Source organism: Jaculus jaculus, chromosome 6 (genome assembly GCF_020740685.1).
Source record: "Jaculus jaculus isolate mJacJac1 chromosome 6, mJacJac1.mat.Y.cur, whole genome shotgun sequence".
Taxonomy (NCBI): Eukaryota; Metazoa; Chordata; class Mammalia; order Rodentia; family Dipodidae; genus Jaculus; species Jaculus jaculus.
The window spans coordinates 144,611,007-144,629,124 of NC_059107.1; the positions used below are offsets into that span (position 1 = coordinate 144,611,007).

General features: G+C 43.3%; 1 protein-coding gene across 1 annotated transcript in view; it reads left to right on the top strand.

Moving 5' to 3' along the window:
- Mybpc1 (myosin binding protein C1) overlaps positions 1 to 18,118 on the top strand; it is a 70,284-nt gene that overhangs the window by 39,331 nt on the left and 12,835 nt on the right. The window contains exons 20-25 of the mRNA XM_045152256.1: positions 1,282 to 1,470; positions 2,463 to 2,597; positions 7,057 to 7,224; positions 11,266 to 11,354; positions 13,395 to 13,590; positions 15,492 to 15,631. Coding sequence (XP_045008191.1) covers positions 1,282 to 1,470; positions 2,463 to 2,597; positions 7,057 to 7,224; positions 11,266 to 11,354; positions 13,395 to 13,590; positions 15,492 to 15,631 — 917 coding nt within the window. The remainder of the gene's footprint in view (positions 1 to 1,281; positions 1,471 to 2,462; positions 2,598 to 7,056; positions 7,225 to 11,265; positions 11,355 to 13,394; positions 13,591 to 15,491; positions 15,632 to 18,118) is intronic.

An 18,118-nucleotide genomic window follows, 5' to 3' on the forward strand; every position in this document is an offset into this window, starting at 1 on the left:
GAGAGAGAGAGAGAGAGAGAGATACTGGGTGTGCCAGGGCCTCCTGCCACTGCAAATGAACTCCAGATGCATGCACCACTTTGTGTGTCTTGCTTTACATCTGGTACTAGGGAATTAAATCCATTTCTCACAGGCTTTGCAAACAAGTGCCTTTAACCACTGAGCCATCTCTCCAACCCCTTAGGGAGCAATTTTGTGGGCACAGTATATCCATTTAGTCAAACAACAGTTTCCCCACCTGTGGCTTTTTCATGAGCTTTTAATTAGGTTTTCAGTATTAGGCATGAATTCCCTCCCAAATCCAATCAGAGAGCGGTTGGCTATCCCTATGAGAGGTGTGTCACTATTGCACTAGTAAGCATATATTGCCTGGATGGCCAGTTGTGCAGTTGACAGGGTCCACTGCTAGTTAAGACTGTCGACGGCTTTTCTGTCCTTGTAGCCTGCATGCCTATGGGTCCTTTGCTCTAGTACAATTTTAATTTTTTTCTAGTTCTATTATTATTGTTTACATCTCAAATAAATATTTTTTAAATTTTTTTGTTTATTTTTATTTATTTACTTGAGAGTAACAGAGAGAGAGAGAATGGGTGCACCAGGGCTTCCAGCCACTGCAAACGAACTCCAGACATGTGCGCCCCCTTGTGCATCTGGCTATTGTAGGACCTGGAGAATTGAACCTCGAACTGGGGTCCCTAGGCTTCACAGGCAAGCACTTAACCACTAAACCATCTCTCCAGCCCTCACATAAATATTTTTTAAAGATTTATTTTTACTTATTTATTAGGGAGAGAGAGATAGAGAATGGGTGTGCTAGGGCCTTTAGCCACTGCAAACTAACTCCAGATGCATGTGCCACCATGTGCATCTGGCTTACATGGGACCTGGAGAATCGAACCTGGGCCCTTAGGCTTCTCAGGCATATGTCTTAATTGCTAAGCCATCTCTTCAGCCCAAAATTCAGACTTCGTTTTTTTGTTTTGTTTTGTTTTTCTAGGTAGGGTCTCACTCCAGCTCAGGCTGACCTGGAATTCACTATGTAGTCTCAGGGTGACCTCGAGCTCATGGCAATCCTCCTACCTCTGCTCCCAAGTGCTGGGCTTAAAGGAGTGCACCACCACGCCCAGCTTCACATCAATAGTTTTAATGTTTGTAAGATTGAATAACTGATGTAGATTAAAATTTAAATACCTGTGGCTATTTTACTTAAGAACTTCTATTCTCGGACAAAGTTTAATGTTGGAGACCAAGACAAACCTAGTTCCATCTTGTGGCCTGCAGGATACTTCATTGAAAGGAAGAAGAAACAGAGCTCTAGGTGGATGAGGTTGAACTTTGACCTCTGCAAAGAAACAACTTTTGAGCCCAAGAAGATGATTGAAGGTGTGGCCTATGAGGTCCGCATCTTCGCAGTCAATGCCATTGGTATCTCCAAGCCCAGCATGCCGTCCAAGCCCTTTGTTCCTTTGGGTAAGTCATCATGGGAATCTCTGTTCCCGAATCTGGTTTCTTTCCTTCTGATAGATAACTAGAAAGGAGGCTGGATATGGTTAAGGGTGATTTTCTAAGAAATTAAAAAATAACTTTGGAGGGTTGAGTATCTTCAGAACATAGGCCCTGGAATTACTTCTAGAATTCCAGTGACAGTTGAGCTGCCGCTCCCTACTGCCAACATGAAGCCAAGTCTACTGACACATGAGTTCTCTCCATTTGTCCTTCCCAAGCTATCACAGACCATGGGTAAACACTACTCTATACCTAAACCAAACCCCACTGGAAGAGTCTCTTTGCTTTACAGTTGCATCTTAAATATTATCTGTGAAGCCCAAAAAGTGAGTTCAGTGACAGCAAAGGAACATGTGTCACTATTTTATCTTTCTTCAATAGAAAGAAAATTTGCTGTAAGAGTTTGCCCTGAAATTAGAGGATAATGGAAATTTGCTCAAGATCATTAGATACCCATGTTTGACTTCTGCAATTCCTTGGAGCCTACCAGCCTCTCAACTGGAGATAAAGCATGGTGACTTTCCACAATTATCAGGCCAATTATGTCTTTGCTTTAACTACAACCATGCTCCAAAACATGGCATGGAATTTTTATTAAGATGTGAGGCTTGGGTTGGAGAGATGGCGTAGCAGTTAAGCGCTTGCCTGTGAAGCCTAAGGACCCCCGTTTGAGGCTTGATCCTCCAGGACCCACATTAGCCAGATGCACAAGGGGGCGCACGCATCTGGAGTTCGTTTGCAGTGGCTGGAAGCCCTGGCGTGTCCATTCTCTCTTTCTCTCTGCCTGTTTCTCTGTCTGTTGCTCTCAAATAAATAAGAATAAACAAAAAAAAATATTTTAAAAAAGGGGATGTGAGGCTTCTGTGTGTGTGTTTAGTGCCATCCTTGTTCATGTCCTCACAGGTTCCACGTCATAACTGTAGTCAAGTTTCTTTTCTTGACTCTTATCTTTTCAGCTGTGACCAGCCCTCCCACACTCCTGGCTGTTGACTCTGTCACTGACTCATCTGTGACAATGAAGTGGAGACCCCCAGACCAGATTGGAGCTGCAGGTTTAGATGGCTATGTGCTAGAGTATTGCTTTGAAGGAAGTAAGTACAACTCGAGGTTACATGAATTTCCATCATCCCTAGGTGAGATATGCCTCGCTTCCTCTTGTCTTCCTTGGGAACCTGTTACTTTCCTACAAAGTGATATCTAGCCAAATGTCTTCTTTCTGAGTTATATATATATATATGTATACGAATATAGCCTTTCCTTAGTACTTGATGCTGATACATTGACATCTCAAAACTATCCTAATTAGGTTGAGACTGGACAATGCTATGAGGCTAAGACGGGCCTCTGGAAAAAATTCAGGGACTTCCATTTCTGGAATTGGCATGATTTCTGGGTGCAGCAAAAATATTTAGGGTGAAGCAGTCTGGAAATGCTAAATCCTATGCAGAGCAGAAGTCAGCTTTCAAAAGAATGCTTGCTGGGAGTAAGAATGAGACAATCACAGGTGTGACAATGTGGGGAGCATCTCCTGCCTGCTGAAGAAGGGAGAAGGGAAAAAAGGGGGGAGGGAAGAATTAAGGACAGTTCTTAATTTTAAATGAAACAGTATAAAATCAAAATCGCTTAAGTTTTGAAGGGGAAATGAAACAGGTCCAAAAACCAGAATCACTGAATGAGAAAGAAAAGATGACGCAAGAAACAAGAAGATATGACATTCATCAAAAGCCTCTTGTGTTTCTTGGTTTCTTGCTTGCTATGACTAGAAGGCAATGGCATTTGAAAACGAGTAAATTCTTACTTGAGGGCAGTAGAGACTTGGTTAGCATGTGTTATCAGAGCTCCATCCCTGATAACAAAGGAGCAGGAAGAGGGAAGGAGAGGAGAGACAGGAGAGAGGAGAGGGGGAAGGATAGAAGGAAGGAAAGAAAATAGTAGGTGGGTGAAACTGGAACTGCCAGGACTCCAGCTCCACGCTGGTTGATGGTAAGTAAATAGTCCCTAGAGGAAGCTCACTCTTGTCCCACAAAAACAAAGCCCGGGTAACTCTGTGGACCCCAAACTCTATCACGGAAGCTGCACATGAAGCAAAGAACACCAGCACATTGGTAAACTCAAGTGACCCTTTCCTAGAAGAAAACCACTGTGAAGAAACCCTTATCAAAAGAAGATGACTGAAAAAGAAATCCCAGGCCCAGCCTGGGCTCTGAGAAGAAATAATCATTGCTGCTGAGGAGGAAGAAGAGGATCTAGGGATGAAGTAACCCTGAGTCACTGGCCTCACTCAGTGCTATGCTAGATTTTCACAAGATTTGGAAGGCTACTGATCAAACCTGTGGGGATATTAAGAAAAGCCTTGGGGTTAACACAGCAAGGCTATTGGGTATTGTGCACTTATGCACCAAGGAAATTCTTTTTATTTATTTATTTGAGAGCGACAGACAGAGAAAGAGGCAGATAGATAGATAGAGAATGGGCACGGCATGGCCTCTAGCCACTGCAAAGGAACTCAAGACGTGTGTGCCCCTTGTGCATCTGGCTAACCTGGGTCCTGGGGAATCGAGCCTTGAACCAGGGTCCTTAGGCTTGACAGGCAAGCGCTTAACCGCTAAGCCATCTCTCTAGCTCACCAAGGAAATTCTTCAGCATTCAAAATATGGTGTATTCCTATCACATATGTATACTTTATTTAAGCAAAAATAAATTGTGAGCACTCCACTCTGTTTTTCATAAGGCCCAGCCAACAGAATTTCCTAATCCTATATAATCTTATAGGTGAAGAGGTTACTGGGCATGAACTGTTGTGTATGTATGAAATAGAGCAAATTTTTTACTCTTTTCTTTCTGATAGGTTTAAAAAGTAAGAAGATACAGCAAAATGATAGATGGCTGTCATTTTGATGTTACCCACCTTAGATAAAATACAATGAAGTGTATTTTACATGATTTTGTGTGTGGTCTGTGTAGATATATATGTATACATGGATATACATATGTATATGTACACAGTCATTATTATGTATATATTTTGTCACATAACATGTTGGAATTAGCTTTCTATGAAAAATCTTTCATAACGTATATATCTTTCTTCTAGCAGTCTTTTCTCGTTTTCTTAATGTGGCTGCCTCATTCTTCATTCTCTTTTAATAGCTATTGTCCTTCAGACTAATTTATGTAGTGTTTGATGCTTTTAGACATGTCAGGTTTATTCTACAAGAGAATTCTTTCTTACGTATGGTTGTGTGTTCATTTTTAGTTTGCCTTTCTCTTTTTTATTTATTTAGTTTTATTTTTAATGCTTGCAGTATTTTACTCTTCACTCTCAATTTCGTTCTTTTCTTAAACTCTCACCTCACATATTAAACAACTTACATATTTCTTCCCCATTCCCCTAAGACATCATTTTCTTTCTGTTTCCCTCATTTAGTAGCTCACATGTGAAGAGATGAGCTATTTTTGTTCCCCTCCATCTTTTTCACCCTGTTTTTTCTTGAAATATTATCATTTATAAGTACTTAGTTCTTTTGTTTTCTTGGGTTCTATTTTCACTTTCCCAGCCATTGCCTTACAAGGAGGAAAGGAACATGATACCAGGCCATTTGCCTAAAGGCATTATCTTTTTTTTTTTGTTCAATCTTATTTATTTTTATCAACCACATGCCTTCTCAGCTAAAAGGACATGGGCTCCCTTCCCTTTTTCCTTTATATTCCTGGCAGGGTTGGAAAGGAGAGAGCAAGGCCAAGGTGCCCAGGGACAGCTACCAGCTCATCTCTGGGTATGGAAACAAAACAAAACAAAAAGGCACGCTTTCCTAAACCTGTGAGGCATTCACATGCAAGGCAGGACCCAGGCTTCTCGAGCCTTGTTTTCTCCGTGAGCAGACAGTTCATTGTCCCAGCAACCAAGCTTGCCTTGTGAGCTGCTGGAGCTGACTCCACTCCTGTCCATCGCCTGGTCTGTTAAGAGGGCGCTCCAGGCTCACACTCCCCAGGGAGTTCTGGGGCTTGGAGAAGACCCGCCAAAGCTAAGGTGGAGGAACAGGACCCAGAACTGAGGGGTCCCTATACACTGCCTCCCCATGGACTCCAGGACCGGCTCCTCGCTTCCCTGCAGGGTCTTGCTTTATGCTTCACTCTTCTTCCCACAGTCCAAGGCGCCCCAGCTTCCTTTCTCCTCTTTTCTCATTCCCTCCTCTTCTCTGGAGCAAGCGCCGGGGGGGCCAAACGTGCAGGGCACAGTCAGCAGCGCCCCTCGGAGATCTCCCCCCCCCCAACACTCTTGCCCTCTTCCGTCACTGCTCTGAAGACAACTCTCTTTGCCTACTTTGCATACGTTACTAACAGAGAATGCTGACTACTGATCTGATGATCTTCTGGTGTGAAAGTGGGTGTCTTTAATTAATTTTAATGACGGATTCCCAAAGGTTCACCAGCAAAACAGTCTAATGAAAATGGGGAGGCTGCGTGTGACCTATCAGGTAAAGTACTCTGTGATGCTCTCGGCCTTTCTTACCATATGATAACCTCTGGGAATGCTCCACCATCACAGAGGAGGCACACTTACTATCTACACACAAAAGCCCCTGGAGTTGGGGCTCAAAGGGGGTGACTTTATCATTGGGATCCAATCCTTCTCCCTTTTAGAAACTAAAATACTTGTGAGCCCTGGGTGCTGCCTCTAAAGTCTGTTTGATGTTTTAGACAAAGCTAACAAATATGAAAAGGAACACTGGAGTTCTGGTTGAGAGGAAAGGATGTGGCAACTCACGAGGTTTCAGCACCTGCCCTGTGTTTTGTCTGCGTAAATGTAAGGGGATTTCTCCATGAATGCAAATGAACACAGTCTGATTCTTCACAGCCACATTCACTTCTCACAATAACAAACCAGCCAAGAAAAAAATAGAAATTACATGACTATGAAGGATAATGTCTCCTTCCTAAGAATAGCAATCTTCTCCTCTTAAAATTTTAACGTGTGTGCATATATGTCCCTAAATATGTTCAATGGCTATAAAGTCAAATTGGAATAAAACTGCCTCACATTAAAACTCGGGGACAGAGATTATCACTCAAGGCACTTTAATCCCAAATGAGAGGTTTTGCAGAATCAGCAGAATCTCATAGTTAATTCTTCCTTTTCTTCATTTAAATATATGAAAATATTGCCCACCAAGGCAATCCAAGTCCAGACCAAAGTCTTACTCTTTCCAAATTATCTTTTAATATTTTATTAATTATTTATTTCAGAGAGTGTGAGACGGAAAGAGGCAGAGAGATAATGAGTGCACCAGGGCCTCTAGCCACTACAAATGAACTCCAGATACATGCGCCACCTTGTGCATCTGGCTTTACGTGGGTACCAGGGAATCGAACCTGGGTTCCTAGGCTTTGCAGGCCGGCACCTTAACCACGGAGCCATCTCTCCATCCCCCTCCCAAATGATTTCATCCTGAGTAAAATGCTAACTTGGAATTGAGTGCAATGGCTTGGATGATTTCTTTCGCTAAACGCTATTTGTGCTTCTCTCCTTTTTTTTTGCACGGGTTGCAGGTGAGGACTGGGTAGTTGCAAACACTGATCTGATTGACAAGACCAAGTTCACCATCACGGGTCTACCCACGGACGCAAAGATCTTCGTGCGCGTGAAAGCTATTAACGCAGCCGGGGCGAGCGAGCCCAAATACTACTCTCAGCCCATTCTCGTGAAGCAGATCATAGGTAGGTGGCAAGGACTTCAAGTGGACCCTCCTTGTTCCATTCCTTAAGCCCCTTTCTCCAGTTTTATTTTGCTACCCTTCTTTTGATTTGTCATTAATGTTTCTTGGAAGTTAGAAATCAACAAAACCATTTTTTTTTTTTGGCGGGGGGAAGGGACAGTTTGAAAGACCAGCTTGGGGCTTATAATTTGGTATCAAGGACCCAGGCAAAATTGCCTTGTGAGGTTCCAGGACCAACCGTGGTGTCACTACCTGTTCAGAGTGAAGGGCCGTGCAAACAGCCCCCACCCAGCAGCCTGGCTCCAGTAAGGTCTGCACGGACACAAACGTTATCATAATAACATGAATACCGTCTGGCCTTTCTCAGTGGACTCATATTTTGCTCTGATGGTGTAAAAGTGCAAGGAAACAAACCCACTGGTACCTTTGGATGAATTATCAGCGCCACCTAGCTGTCACCACCTGCGTCCCCCACCACCACGTTCTCGCCAGTTCTACTTCAGGGTGTTGCTGGTGAAGCATAAAAGTTACTAATTTTGAAAAAATAATATTTATTTATTTATTTGCAAGCAGAGAGAGAGAGAGGGAGAAGAAAGACAGAGAGAATGGATACCCCAAGGCCTCCAGCCACTCCAAACAGACTCCAGACACATGCACCACCTTGTGCATCCAGCTGGACGTGGAATCTGGGGAATCAAACCTGGGTCCTCAGGTTTTGCAGGCAAAGTATCTTAATTGCTAAGCCATCTTGTCAGCCCAAAAGTTACTAATTCTTGTTAAATCTTGGTCCCTGTGTTGTTGTTCTTTTTTTTTTTCCCTAGACTCACTTAACAAGGAAACACAAAGCAAGTATGAAGTTCTTAAGTTCTTACAATGCTATTGCAAAATGACCACTGTCCTTAGAAAGTATTGTGTGGTGACCTTTTCATGAAGCTCGCGTTTACTTGAAAGAAAGACAGAGTGACAGACTGTGGACTGACTTGAGAATTTGGCAGATATTTTCTTTTTTTTAAATTTTTATTAGCATTTTCCATGATTATAAAAAAATATCCCATGGTAATTCCCTCCTCCCCCCCCCCACACTTTCCCCTTTGAAATTCCATCCTCCAAAATATTTTCTAGAAAATACCTGCAATGAAGTAATTCCATAATGGAGTACTAAGACCAAAAAGTTTGAGGACCCCAATCCCAGAGGAAAGAACATGAGACTGAGGTTGTGAAGAGCTGGGTTGTAGATAAGGTTCTACCATCAACTCATAATGACTTCCTAAGACCTTTCTGGACTGAGTATGTACAGACAGATGAGTTGATGGATGGGTAGATGATGGATGGATGGATAAAAAGATTATTAGCTATGTGACATTGAGAGACATGATTTTCTTAAGCTTTAATTAATTTATAGGTGAAAATTTAATAAGCTAGCCTTTGTTATTTTGCCTAACAGAATGCTTACCACTGGCTGGAGAGATGGCTTAGTGGCTAAGGTACTTGCCTGCAAAGTCTAACAACCCAAGTTCGATTCCACAGAACCCATGTAAAGCCAGATGCACCTAGAATTTGTTTGCAGCAGCTAGAGGCAGTGGTGTGCCCATTCTCTGTGTTTACTCCCTTCTCTATGTTTCTCTGTGCTTACAAATTAAATAATTAATTAAATTTTAAAAAAGAATGTGGGCTGGAGAGATGGTTTAGTGGTTAAGCACTTACCTGTGAAGCCTAAGGACCCCGGTTCAAGGCTTGATTCCTCAGGACCCACATCAGCCAGATGCACAAGGGGGCGCGTGTATTTGGAGTTCGTTTGCAGTGGCTGGAGGCCCTGGCATGCCCATTCTCTCTCTGTGTCTCTCTATCTGCCTCTTTCTCTCTCTGTCTGTCATTTTCAAATAAATGAACAAGAAATTTTTTTAAAAAAAGAATGTCAAATTATAAGCCCTCACCATGTATTATCTGTTATAATAATACTTAGTATTATAGCAAACATAATAATTATCATTATTTAATTCCCTATGGGACCTTGCTGGGTCTTTATTTCCTTTCAAGCAGGGTTCGGAAGTGAGAGGGTCTCCAAGTTCCCTTCCACTGTGTCCCCCAGCCATTGTCATTACCATCCACTAGAGCTTGTTGAGTCCTTGCTATTCTCAGCCAGGACGCTAAGTGGATGATTTCACTTTATCCTCACAATTCTATGAACCAGAATTCGATATGTTGCTGTCATTTCCATTTTGTGGAAGAGGAGGCTGAGACTAGATCCATTATCTGATCTAGGACTCAGAGCCAGATCTCATCCCAAATCCATGTTTCCAACAGGAACACTTGAGCCTGACTCCACGTTCTAATCTCTTCCTGTGACCTTGAGAAGTTAGACCAGCTCCTATGCTTCTATTGCTTATCCTCAAGTAAAAAGTGGTGGGCTGGAAAGATTGCTTAGCGGCTAAAGCATTTTCCTGTGTAACCTAATGACCCAGATCAATTCCCCGATTCCCACGTAAAGCCAGATGTACAAAGTGGTACATGCATCTGCAGGGGCTAGAGGCCCTGGCATTCCCATTCTCCTTATCTGTCTCTCTATCACTCTCTCTCTCTGGTTTTTCGAGGTAGGGTCTCACTCTAGCCCAGGCTGACCTGGAATTCACTATGTAGTCTCAGGATGGCCTCGAACTCATGATGATCCTCCTACTTCTCCCTCCCGAGTGCTGGGATTAAAGGTATGTGCCACCATGCCAGGCTCCTAAATAAGTTTTTTGGGCAGGGGGTTGAGGTAGGGTCTCACCCTAGTCCAGGCTGACCTGGAATTCACTATGTAGTCTCAGGGTGGCCTTGAACTCACAGGGATCCTCCTATTTCTGCCTCCTGAGTGCTGGGATTAGAGACATGTGCCACCACACCTGGCTAATAAAAATATTTTTTAAAAAGAATGTTATCTATGTTACAAGGTGACTGTAAGGTTTACATCATTTATGGAAAGCATGTAGCCCAATATCTTTGTATGAAAATGACAAGCATCAAAAAAAAAAAAAAATGAGACCTTGGGCTGGAGAGATGGCTTAGCAGTTATGGCACTTGCCCTCAAAGCCTAAGAACTCATGTTCAAATCTCCAGGTTCCATGTAAGCCGGATGCACAGTGATGCAAATGTGCAATGACGCACATGTGTACAAGGAGCGTACATATCTGGAGTTATTTGCAATAGCTGAAGGCCTTGGTCCACCAATTGTCTCTCTCTCAAATAAAATTAAAAAAAAAAAAGATTAGTTTAAAAAAATGAGACCTGCTATATCCTTGTGATCCACTCAACCTTGAACTTCCTTCTCCTGTTCTAATATGTCCATGGTGTTTAAGTGAATATTAATGAATTTTAATGAATATTAATTCACACTCTGCCATCATCACACAAGGATAAAGTGACTACCAAACTCCAACAGGGTTACCAAAAAGAGGAAATGTTAATTTTTTTTCCTACTAAGAAAGAATGAACAGTCCTACCTGATAGATTGGTACCTGTAGATTTCTCATGGGATTTTTTAAAAACATATTATTTATTTATTTATAAGTAGAAAGAGAGAATGAGGGAGAATGGATGTTCCAGGGTCTCTTGCCACTGCAAACAAACTCCAGATGTGTGGCACCAATTTGGATATCTGGCTTTAAATGGGTCCTAGAGAATCAAACCTGAGCTATCAAACTTTGGAAGCAAGTACCTTAATTGTTGAGCCATCTTTCCAGCCCTGCCATGGGATTTTTATTTGAAAATTTTTCATTATTTAGGTGATAAAAAGATACACACACACACACACACAATCCTAAGTGGGGGGGGAGAACGCTGACTTTTTTTTTTTTAAGCTTTGGGCCTATAACAATAAAAACACAAAGTTACAAGAAATCCAGGGAGATCAAGGACAAATATTGCTGGATTGAGCTGTTGATGAACACAGTCTGGACCATAGTTGCCAAGTGTACTATTGGGCACATCCAAGACTGCCATTAGACAAAGCCATTGCCAGAGTACCGTACTGACCACACAATCGTGCTTCTTCCCGCTCCCACAGAGCCTCCGAAGATTCGCATCCCGAGGCACTTGAAGCAAACCTATATCCGCAGAGTTGGAGAAGCCGTCAACCTGGTTATACCTTTCCAGGTAATAAGCAGGGCTCCCTCACAGTGTTTAAGATGGAGAGGGAAGTGGTTAAGCCTTTAAGCTCAGGGCTCAGGATTCCCCAGGAGAGAATGGGTTAATAATGGAGGAGATATGGAAGACGGTTCCAAAATGTCCTGCTATAGGGGCTGACCGGGCCGGGTGGGGGGTGGGGTAGGGATGGGAATGACCCAGTAAGTATGATGCTTGCTGCGCAGGTGTGAGGATTTGAGATAGGATCCCCAGAACCCACATAAAGGCCAGGTAGGCTTAAAGGATTGCCTATAATGCCAGTGCTCAGAGATGAACACAGGGGATCCCAGGGCATGCTGGCTAGCCAGCTGGTGAGCTCTGCATTCAAGTGAGAGACTTTGCCTCAGTAAATAAGATGGAGGGGCCATTGAGAAAGTCACCTGACGTTGACCTCTGGTCTCCATATGCATGCACATACACATGCACGCACACACCTACATAACACATGTATATCCACACACATGGGAACATATATAAACACATATGACACACACATAGACATGTGTAAAAAAAAAAAAAAATTTCCTGCTGTGGGAGCCGAGAAGTCCAAGCTAGTCTTGTCTAAAGGGTTATGGTGGGGCAGGAGAGCAAATCAGAGAGATACCAAATGAAGAAATGGTGGAGGCTTGAGTCTCTGTGGTCCTTGCCATCTTAACACTGGTCATTTTCAGCAGAGCTCTGAGTATAACACTCAAGGAAACAATACTCCCTTAGTGCTCATGACCTTGAAGCCAACAGAACCCCAGTTTGACATCTTGAGCACTAACTAAAAAGGTGCCCATTGTGAAATCACAGTTCCACCAAAAGCATCTGTTATTTACAAAACGAATCAGGTTTCTGCTGATAGTCATCAGTCTACATCAGACTCTGTCTCAAAATAAAACTAAAACAAAACCAAGAACACTGACAACAAAAGAAACAAACTCATGCCTGTGAATATGATTACAATTTCTGCGTTGAAACAATACTGTCTGTGTATGGTGGCTCACACCTCTCAGCAGGCTGAGGCAGGAGGATCACCCTAAGTTCAAGGCCAGCCTGGGCTACAGAGTGAAGTCCATGTTAGCCTGGGCTAAATTGAGACCCTGCCTCAAAAAAAAAATAAAGAAAGAAGCCGGGCATGGTGGCGCACGCCTTTAATCCCAGCACTCAGGAGGCAGAGGTATGAGGATCACCGTGAGTTCGAGGCCACCCTGAGACTACATAGTGAATTCCAGGTCAGCCTGGGCCAGAGTGAGGCCCTACCTCGAAAAAACAAAAAAAAAAAAAAAAAAAGAAAGAAAGAAAGAATAGTGTCAGCCATTAGAAAGAGCAGAGAAAGAATTCTAGACCATTCTGAGAAGAACAGCACGGCACAGTGGAATGAATGCTGCCGTGGTCATCAGGCTTAGGTGATGTCCTAAAGCACTTGTATGATCTACAGAAGCTCCGTAAAGACTGCACACCTGAACTCAGGCTTTGCCCATAACCCTGTGACCTTTGGCCAGTGCCTAGGAAACTCCTTATCAGCCAGCAGCCTTCACCCAGCCCATCCCCTGCGACCCTGTTCCTACCACGATGTAGATCACCTGACTCCCTGTGTGCTGCAATGAACGTCCCTAGGCCTCAGGTAGCAGCCTTTGAACCCACCGATCCCCGTAGAGCCCTCTTCTCACCCTCAACTGCTTATAAACACATTTCCCTGACAAACAAACGGGCCGCTCACTGAGACGCCTCCCAAAAGTGGTTCTTGTGTCCTGCTCACGGCCGCTCAAGACCCCGCTCTCCATGGTTGCCTGGACGCCTTCAGGGAACCGCAGCCCCGAGGATCCAAGGACCCACAGAGAATGAGTATTGGTGGGTGTGCCAGGACCTCCTGCCGCTGCAAATGAACTCTAGACGCATGAGCCACTTTGTGGGTCTGGCTTTACATGGGTACTCGGAAATCGAACCCAGGCTTTGCAAGCAAATGCTTTTAACCACTGAGCCATCTCCTCAGCCCTTCTCCACTTTTTCTCTCTTTCTTTTTAGGGCAAACCAAAACCAGAATTGAGCTGGAAGAAGGATGGTCAAGAAATTGATAAGAATCAAATAAACATTCGTAACTCTGAGACCGATACAATCATATTTATCAGAAAAGCAGAGAGAAGCCATTCTGGGAAGTATGATCTGCAGGTCAAAGTGGAAAAATACGTGGAAAGTGCATCCATTGACATCCAGATTGTTGGTAGGTTTGGAGGAAACAGCTAGAACAGTCTGTGAAAGCAGCCTGAGAACTCATTGTCCTTGTCATTATTACCAGAGACATGAGAAGCTTTGTTGGGCTAGTTCTATTAAAAAACTTTTTTTGTTCTTTTGGTTTTTCAAGGTAGCCCAAGTGAGCTGGAATTCACTATCTAGTCTCAGGCCAGCCTTGAACCCACAGTGATCCTCTTACCTTAGTCTTCCAAGTGTTGGGATTAAAGGCGTACACCACAGTGCCCAGATTAAAAAAAAAAAATCTTTTTTAAGATTAAATGTATATATAAGTTATGAAGTTTTTTGGTATTTTTAAATAATTGTTGATTAAATTACAAGAAGCTTAGGGACAAGTTCAAAAAATTAATGGGTGTACTTTTTGGTAAACTTCCTCTGTACTGCTTTATTCCCCTTCTCTCTTGCTCTTAGTTTCTCAAGTCCCAGATAAAAAAGTATTTTCTGTGTTTAATTCTTGCATTAAAAAAAAATGGGGCTGTGGGCTGGAGAAAGATGGCTTAGTGATTAAGGAATTTGCTGGCAAAGCCCAAGGATCCAGGTTCGATTTCCCAATGTCCACATAAAGCCAGATGTACAAAGTAGCACATGTGTCTGGAGTTTGTTTGCAGTGGATAGAGGCCCTGGCATGCCTGTTCTCTCTGTCTGTGCCTCTCTCTCTCTCTTTCTTTGTCAAATAAATAAAATATGTATAAAATTTGGGGTTGGAGCCGGGCAGGGTGGCACATGCCTTTAATCCCAGCACTGAGGAGGCAGAAGTAGGAGGATCCCTGAGTTCAAAGCCAGCCTGGGACTGTGGAGTGAGTTCCAGGTCAGTGTGGGCTAGAGTAAGACTTTATTTTGAAAAAACAAAAAAAAAAGAGAGACAGGGTGGATTCAGTCTGGAGAGATGACTCTGCAGTTAAAAGCAACTAGCTTCAAAGCCTGCCAGCTGGGAGTCATTTCCCCAGTACCCAAGTAAAGCCAGATGCACAAAGTGTCACATCTGTCTTATATTCATTTTTAGCCCTGGTGTGTCCTCTTCTCTTCTCTTCTCTTTTCCCTCTCTGTCTCCCCTCTCTCTCACAAACAAATAAATAAAATATTTAGGGGAAAAAAAATCATTGTTAGGGGCTACGGAGATAGCTCAAAGGGTAAAATGTTTGCCAGGCAAGCATAGGACCTGTATTTGGATCCCTAGTCCCCTTGTAAAAAAGGCTCATGTGATGGCACATGTCTATAATCCCAGCCCTGAGGAGGCAGACAGAAGGATCCCTGAGACTTGCTTTCTAACTGACTCAATGAGCTCTAGGCTTAGTGACTGACCCGGTCTCAAAAAAATAAAGTGGAGGGCTGGAGAGATGGCTTAGTGGTTAAGGCGTATGCCTGCAAAGCCTAAGGACCCAGGTTTGATTCTCCAGGTCCTACATAAGCACAAGGTAAGGTAGTGCATGTGTCTGGAGTTCGTTTGCAGTGGCTAGAGGCCCTGGCGCGCCCATTCTCTCTCTCTCTCTCTCTCTCTCTCTCTCTCTCTTTGCCTCTTCTCTCTGTCGCTCTCAAATAAATAAATAAAAATAAACAACAACAACAAAAAAAAAAAAGCAAAAGAAAAGAAAAAAGAAACCTTGTTTCCTGACAGTCTCTAACCAAAGGGGCAACTTCTTCTGGTGAGCCTGTCTTTGGGTAAAAGGTTTCTGACTTGATTTGGGGGATTTGGCTAAGTTGAGAGGAGTTGCTCTGGCCAGACACCATTTGAATGGAAGGAAGTGTGTGTTCTCGGGGGCCCCCATGGTCTCCTGTAACAGGGACAAGGACATTTAAGGACGTCCTCGTGTAACAGGGCATAGATTGAGAGGGGAAGTGATGGCATACTGATGACATGACCTCGTCCTGCAGACCGCCCAGGGCCTCCTCAAGCTGTGAACATTGAAGATGTCTGGGGGGAGAATGTTGCCCTGACGTGGACACCACCGAAAGACGACGGCAACGCGGCCATCACGGGGTACACCATCCAGAAGGCGGACAAGAAGAGCATGGTGAGTAAGGCTGCTTCTCTGACCCAGCAGCGGCCACAGAGAGCCGCGCTCCTCCGAGGTAATGGAGGTGGCGTGAGAAGCCTGCGAAGACCATAGAGAATTGATGGGGCCCAGCAGGAAGGGTGGGACCTTTGGGGTTACCCCAGTGTTGTCATTTAAGATACTGTGCATAACCCTTGCCCTCCTTGGCCTCCGTTTTCTTTTCTATAGAATACAGCACAAATCTTTACCTTGCTTAGTCATTATAAAGCTGAGAGTCTATAGCAGCTGGTGATATAAATGCTCAGTGAAGTCAAGGACTCCGGTCATTCCACAAACATTTGCTCACTCTGCTCTGACTCACATTCACACCTATGCAACTCTCCTTGTGAAATCGATGTTAGATGGTAGAGCCTTATGGTTTTACAAGTTTTTTTAAAAAAAATATTTTTACTTATATTTTGCAAGCAGAGAGAGACAGAGAAGAGAGATGAAGGGAATGGGCTCTCCAGGGTCTCCAGCTGCTGCAAATGAACTTCAGACTCATATGCCACTTTGTGCATCTGGCTTTATGTGGGTACTGGGGAATAGAACCCAGCTGTTAGGCTTTGCAGGCAAACACCTTAACAGCTGAGCCATCTCTCCAGTCCATAGTTTATTTTCTTTTTCAGATAGACACCAGCTAGGCAGGTGAGATGCTAAAAGTTATAGCATATTGTGAGGGCAACCAGCCTAATGTGTTCAAGACATAACTCAGAGTAATGATTAGCTACAACCTATATTTTATAGATGAGTAAAATGAGGCTCAGAAGAGGATCAGTGACTTGCAAGAAATTCCCAGAATTTGTTGAAGGAGGAATGAGAATTCACACACTGCCTCCTCATACCTGAGAAGGAATGAGTGAATAAAAGAATGTCTAGACACAATGGAATAGGAATCTTGTTCATCCTTATAATGAAACATCATGGTGAATGATAATGGCAGGAAGTCTTCCGAATTTATACTTTTAGACTCAGTAAAACCTTAGGTTATAAAACCAAAGTGGCTTTATAGAAGAAGGAAACAAAGCTGGACAAAGCAGTCTTATGTGACAGAAAGGGATTTTAGGCCACTTATTTCCTATGGCTTTTTGTTCCTGAGTAGGTATGACATGAAAATACAAGATTAGGCATTTAAAGTGACCAACATCTTTCACCTAAGCCTGAACACCTGAGAGCTAGGCTAATGGATGACCTTGTAAGAGACACATTTCAATGTCTTGGAGTTCCTTTGCAATGAGGGCTTTTATTGGAACTCAGGCCAGAGACTGGCAATGAATCCCAAGGCACCACAGTCCCTATAGATGGCCCCTAACACAGCATCCCCATTCCTTTACCACATTATACCATCACATCATTCATCTTAGATCTCCAGCCAAGTCCACATGGGCCAGGACTTTCCTACCTCCCCATGTGATTGAGGTGTGGCGCGGGGTTTCACTGTACTTTAGCAGGAACAGACCTAGAGACCAGAAAGCGCTCCCGCGCCAGTTCTCCTCCAGAGGACATCAGCTCCGCAAGGTTTCCTCAGAGCTGCAGACGTAGTTCTGCATCTGCGCCCCCAAAGTCCTTGCTACCTCCCATCACTGCTCCTTCCATGTGTGCCCAGATGTTCACCTTTCTATCCTCTTACTGTTGCAGTGCTAAATCAAAACTTTTTAGGGGAGTGGAGAGATGGCTTAGCAGTTAAGGTACTTGCCTGCAAAGCCAAAGATCCCTGGTTCTATTGCCCAGTACCCACGTAAGCCAGATGCACAAGGTGGCACATGTGTCTGGAGTTCGTTTGCAGTGGCTGAAAGCCCTGGCATGCCCATTCTCTCTCTCTCTCTCTCTCTCTCTCTCTCTCTCTCTCTCTCTCTCTCTCTCCCCCCTCTTTCCCACTCTTAACTAAATAAATAACTTTTTAGGGCCAGAGAGATGGCTCAGCAGTTAAAAGTCACTTGCTTGCAAAGCCTGACAGCCTGGGTTCAATTCCCCAAGACCCATGTAAAGCCAGAAACACTAAGTGGCATGTGTCTGAAGTTCATTTGCAGTAAGCAGGAGGCCATAGCAAACCCATTCTCACTTATATTCTCTCCGTCTCTCAAGTAAATAAAATATTTTTAAAAATTTTAAACATAATGCTTTAAGAAACTCTAGTTAAAGCAAGAAGAAATACATGAGACCAAATGATAAGCCAATACCATAAAGGATTGTATGAAGTGCTTTGAGAATGAAGAAAGGCATAACTGCATTGGTTTGGTGCTCATATTATCCCAAAATTCATAAATAATGATGGCCCTGAAATTCCAAGGAAAATACTTCTCTTTTATGAAATGTGGTTTTTGTTAGCAGACATATTTTCTCTGTTAATAATACTAAATACCTGTAGTATAATGTGGTCCTTCATGGCTGCAAGGCATACATTGAAGCCACCATTTTTTTTTTTTTTTTAAATTTTTATTAACATTTTCCATGATTATAAAATAT